This window comes from Brassica oleracea, chromosome C3 (genome assembly GCF_000695525.1).
Source record: "Brassica oleracea var. oleracea cultivar TO1000 chromosome C3, BOL, whole genome shotgun sequence".
Lineage (NCBI taxonomy): Eukaryota > Viridiplantae > Streptophyta > Magnoliopsida > Brassicales > Brassicaceae > Brassica > Brassica oleracea.
Genome location: NC_027750.1, coordinates 33,404,924 through 33,410,790, shown reverse-complemented (window position 1 = coordinate 33,410,790; position 5,867 = coordinate 33,404,924). Strand labels below are relative to the sequence as shown.

The following is a 5,867-nucleotide window of genomic DNA, read 5'->3' as shown; positions in this document are numbered from 1 at the left end:
TTCATTGTCAATTTGTCATTATGGTCTTCAAAATATATTAACTTTTACACTCACAATCTTCATTAAAAAAAGTCTGAAATCTTTTATTATTTAAGAAAATATTTAAATATAACTTTTAAATTTTGTATATATATATTTAATAAATTTTTATAACACATTTGACTTGAGAGTTTAAATGAACTTGAAACTAATTTCTTGTATATTTTTTTTTGTAAACATTTCTTGTATAATTATATGAATAAAATCTAGCATATGACCTTCCAATTTTATAATTCCCTATATATATATATTAATTGAGAAACATTTTTAAATTGTGACTTATGTTTTGATTCTCACGTGTCATCACCTTAATCCTCCTAACAAACTCTATTAAAAAGGGCATAAATTACAAGAGTAATAATAAGATTGTCACTATGGACCATTAATGTTTGTTGTTCCTTATATTTTATTCTCAAGCATCGATCTATTCCCTGTACATCACCTAAACTAATATATTAAAGATATAATTTCAATTCACGTTTGGTTTTCAAAAGGTTATATAATGTTTGTTATCATATGAAAAATCAGTAGTACGTGAAACGTGAAAAAAATACTTTGGTATGATAAATCGGTCAAAAACCTACATAAAAATAAAAAATAATCATATTAGTTAGAGTTAGTATCATCTTATCATATATCAGCTAAGCATACAAATTAGTATCATCTCGTGGTCATCTTCATAATATAATGTCAATCATTTAAGTTATCTAAGTTGGATAAAAAAATATTCATTTGAAAACCTACATAGAAAATGTTTCCCATAGCATATTAGACAGAGTTAGAAAATGTTTCAGCATAATATGATATATCAGCATATTAGACAGCTTCATCTTATGATATATCAGCATAATAACAACTAAGAGTTTACTATCAGCCTACATACAAGTAGGATCAAAGCATATTCTGTCCAACTTCATAATTTATCTAGTTCAAGTGATGTATGGTGGATTAAAAAATCGATACTCAAAGTGTAATTAGCGTTATCACCTACATATTGTATAACTTACATGTAACATACATGTTATGTGATGATACTATTGCATTTTGTTTAGCTTACATGTACATTTCATAATCATTTGTATGTGCATTTTGTTTAGCTTACATGTACATTTCATCATCATTTGTATGTATATGTTTTGATAGAAATTGATTGGACATCAATTTAGATTCCAGAATTGTAATCGGACTTACTTAGTTTTTGGTTCAATGGTTATTTACTTTAACAAATAGATCAAAAAGTTTTCACATGCTAACCGGTTCAATCGTCGGGTATGCAAAATCCTGCTAAGATAGACTAACCCATCAAAAGATATAAATCTCGGAATCAACTTGTTATAAAATATTATGTGATTGATTATATAGTTAATACATTAAATTTTTTAACTTGAAAATTGACTCTCTTAATGTGGAATACATGACACATAGATAAATTTTAATCTTCCTAGTTACAAAATACTGAAATAAATGATGACTTTCAACTCAACGTGAGGCTAAATTATTAATGTACATAGACATGCCTTTGATTGCTAGAGAATTAGCATAAGAATTATGCTCTACATTATCCAATCAACATTTGTTAGAAAAACATATACCAAATGTAATGTTCTCTAAATGCTCTTTGGTCAATGTTTTCATATGGAGTTTTTAGTAGAGCATTTGTATTTATAATTTATAAAATTAAGAAAAATATATAACTTATTCATTTGTTTTATTTAATAACATGATAAAGTTATTTTTATATCCAGAAAATAAAATTTATACTTTTAAAATAAATTTTACAATTAAAGTATATCTTAAAAAATAAAAATTCACATTTAAAATATATTTTATTATTAATTATATTATATTTTAAATGTGAAATAATATATTTTTAAAAGATATTATTTAACTGTAAAATATATTTTTATAATAACATTTTCGATATAAACATAATTTTGACATTACTAAATAAAATAAATTAATTGCATATCTTTTAATTTTATATATTAATATATATATATTATGTATATTAGAAATATATTCAGTAGAAATAAATATATTATATATTGTATACTACTTTTTATAATAATGCTCATTTTGATTTACTAATCATTATATTAAATAGTTTAGTAAGAGCATACAAGTTCTGCAGCATACTGCTTACAAGCATACTGCTTATATACTACTCCCTCCGTTTCATAATATAAGTAGTTTTGGCTAAAAGCGCGAAGATTAAGAAAATTATTATGTTTTTAAAAAGTATTTTATAATAAATAGGTTAGATATAATTTAACCAATAAAAAATAAGTTTATTTAATTTGATTGGTCACACTGTATTCAATAAATGTAAAAGTTACCTAGAAATACGAAAACTACTTACATTTTGAAACAAAAATATTTCTCTAAAACTACTTACAATATGAAACGGTGGGAGTATTATTTTATTATCTGTTCTCCAATCAAGGTTCTGATCTAAATATTTAAGCTAAACCAATATTTATGTAAGTTTAAATATTTTGGCATACATTATTCGTATGTAATATTTTATTTTATTTAGATTCTGAATAATTTAAAGTATATATAAAATTTTTAAAAAAATTTAAATAATTTAAACGTATGATGATTATCGGTTCGGTGATACGGGACACATGAACAAACCAAATGCAACACCAAGTGAAAATTCACGAGAAAGAGGTAAGAACCATTTCTGATTATATTTAATGACTGAGAGGACTGATATTTCAAGCTTGCATGTCCTGTACTCCACAGCTTCCTAAGACTCAACGGTTGCCTTGTTTGACCTATGGAAGCTGAATGTACCATTGCACGTCTTGAGCAGCCAAGTAGCCAACCACTTAGATGAAAGATTTGGATTACAGGGGAGAAGCATTCCAAGTGTAGTGGGATCCTAGCCATGTAACGGTGCTTGCATCTTCCGGTGAAGACAGAAGGCTGACGGTCTGGGATCTGCTCACCTTTTTTGCAGAACTCTAAATATGGACTTTTTTATTCTTAAGATTGCTCAACGTTGAGTAAGAAGAGCAGCTTGAGATAAGTTAGATGCTGCTGAAGATAGTCCACCAGAGTTACTCTTCTCTCATGTAGGCTACAAGGCTAAGATATCAGATTTTGCTTGGAACGAAAAAGAGCCTTGGGTCATTGCAAATGTAGCAGAAGACAACAGTCTTCAGGTCTGGCAAATGGCGGAAAACATCTATCGAGACCAAGATGAAGCTGAGAACGATGAGGATATCAAACAAGGATAAACTACATAACAGCAATGAAATTAGGAAACGATCTGGTCTCTCCGTTACTTTAGTTGTAAGTGAAGTTTGAGTTCCTGTGTTACTACTGAACATGACAATAGTAAGCAAGAGGATTCAAGAATCATTATAATTTTTGTTCTGTTATGCATAGTCAGAGATCTCAAGGAAAAACTCCTAAAGCTCCAGTTTCCGCATCTCTACAAGACTGATCAAAATAATCGTCCCCAAATGCAATATTCAACATCTTCCATCAAAGCATCAAGAACGAAGCTATTAAAGTACAAAAATCACACGGCAAGAACACTGGCATAATTCGAATTGAATATAAACAAGTCTTACTTCTAGCGTCAACAAAGAAATGCAATTACATAAGAAACACAAAAAGAGAGATTCAAAAAAATGAAAAATAGCACAAAAGGACCCGAGACAAGCTGGTGATGCAGTTCAACTCTATTACTTATTGAAAGATAATTAACTAAAGCCTTGTGAAAATGGAGAGCAGCACCACATGACTGGTGGTGATACTTCAAACTGCTTTAGAGGCAGGAGTCCCACCTGTCGCAAAAAACAAGAGCAAACACCATGAGTTCACAAACTAAATCCACACAAAACAAAAGCTTAAGAGAAATCATGATAGAGTCTCACGTTTTCTCTTATTAGCAACCCCGGATGCATTGACACCGAACGTTCCGTTTCCATTACTACACCCAGCTAAATTCTGATCACCATCCAAGCACTGAAGCTGGTCAAACTCACAACCATTCAGACCTTGCCCATTCATCAAGGCACCTTCTCCACTATTCCCATCTTGAAAGCAGTACAAGTTGTTGTCAACACCGCATGGCATATTATTGCAAGGCTGCATCGTATAAGAGAAATGCGCGTTGGGAGCCACGGGTTTCTGATAAGGGAAAGCACCAATCTCTCCTTCGATCCTCCCTCTTATATCCACAAGCAAACACTTGAGCCTCGTAACCTCAGCTTCCAACGCAGCTTGACCTTGCAGCCTCTTCATCAGCTGACTATTCACAGCCCTAAGCCTCATGACTTCGTCCTCCAAGGAAGCAGCTTTAGCCTTCTTCTTCTCTCTGTACTTTCTAACCGCTTCCCTGTTCCCCAAGGGCCTCTTCTTGCTCTTGTTCCCTGAAGACTCCGACGTGTCGTCGGTGGCTTCTTTGTCTTCGGCCTGAGCGGGGAGGATCTTGGTGTGGACGTGGAGACAGGTGTGTGTATGTGTGTTCTCTGGTCCAGGAGGGTTGCAAGTGTGAGTGTGGGTACAAGCGTGAGAGTCCCTGAGAAGCTCGTCGAAGAAAGAGTCCATCGAAGAGCTGCTAAGTGGAAACTCGACCTCACCGTCGTCCATTGTTACAGAAACCAAACAAAGACTCGAGCTTTGTCGATCGAGTAGTTACCTGATGCAATTAAGATCCGATTATGGATTTTGAATCATCGGGTGATACTGAATTGGGAGAAAGTTGGTACCTTTATAACCCTAGAACTCGGAAACAGGTGAATTGGGTCACGCGAAGTGGAGGAGAATCGCCACTAGGAACCCAAGTTTTGGAATTGAGAGACTTGGGCAGGCGGCGAATCGGGGAGAGGAGTTTAAAGAGAGAGAGAGAAAGAGGGGAGAATGAGAAAAGGAAAACCTAGAGACATTGATGATAACAGATGGCTTTATTTCCATGGCGGAAAGACATGGACGTACCAAAAGAGATTTCCATTTCCAGAGATTCCTTTCTTTTTTTTTTTCCAAGTAATAGCAGTCAACAATGTTTTTTTTTACTGTATTTAATGGTCTTCTTTTTGGGGGTCAAAATATTGGTTAATGGTTAAATTCCAGCAAAATCGCATTTTAAACTATGAACTACACCCCAATCCGCGCGCCGGATTTGAATTTTCGGTTTTTGGTTATTTATTTAACTAAATAATGTATTTGTAATATTTGATGTATTATATTCACCAAGTAAATAATTTTTTTCGCATCTTAAACCATCTATTTACAATGAATATTCGATATCATATAAAAAATTGAACAAATAGACGTAATTAGAGAATTGTAGACGATATATAAAAACAATGGTTATTAATGTAAAATATGAAGAAATATTATATTATGACTTAGTATGACATAAAAAATTATAAATTAGTTACACATGTTTAAAGAAAATAAAATAATTTTTAAACTTCTATTAAAAATTTAACATATAAAAAAGGGCGATGAATTAGTCATCAAATTGTAAATAATTTCATAATTTTATTAATAATAAATTATTTATAGTCTTTGTTTTTCGTCAAGATAATTATTAAATGTCCATAACATTAATATGTTAAAAGACCATATTATGAAAGCCCATGTTGTAACCGTTTTCTCCGAGAAGTGTAACAAAAAAAATTACATTTAACTCTTCGTTTTGTTTAAGTTTGTGTCGGTAAAAGATTAAAAAAAATCTCTCTATCTTTTTCAATGTTCAATTTGAAGCTTATTATGCGGAAATCATACGCAAATATAGGCAATTGGTTGGAATCTCTATATCTTTATATTCTTATAAATTTTAAATTTATTGTTTCCTCTTCTGCAAG

General features: G+C 31.4%; 1 protein-coding gene across 1 annotated transcript; it reads right to left on the bottom strand.

Annotated features, from left to right (window-relative positions):
- Window positions 1–3,571: 3,571 nt before the first annotated feature.
- On the bottom strand, window positions 3,572–5,033 carry LOC106328710. Its single transcript, XM_013767203.1, has 3 exons — window positions 4,767–5,033; window positions 3,930–4,696; window positions 3,572–3,839 (listed from the first exon to the last, which is right to left on the bottom strand). The coding sequence occupies exons 2-3, from the start codon at window positions 4,645–4,647 to the stop codon at window positions 3,811–3,813; spliced, it is 747 nt and encodes a 248-aa protein (XP_013622657.1). The 5' UTR covers window positions 4,648–4,696; window positions 4,767–5,033; the 3' UTR covers window positions 3,572–3,810.
- Window positions 5,034–5,867: the final 834 nt, after the last annotated feature.

What these genes read in the sequence shown, in the direction of transcription:
- LOC106328710 (XM_013767203.1), bottom strand. Translation starts at nt 4,647, where the DNA reads ATGGACGACGGTGAGGTCGAGTTTCCACTTAGCAGCTCTTCGATGGAC. An exon ending in GGTTGCTAATAAGAGAAAAC is followed by an intron (nt 3,840 to 3,929) that starts GTGAGACTCTAT and finishes TTTTTGCGACAG; the next exon opens with GTGGGACTCCTGCCTCTAAA.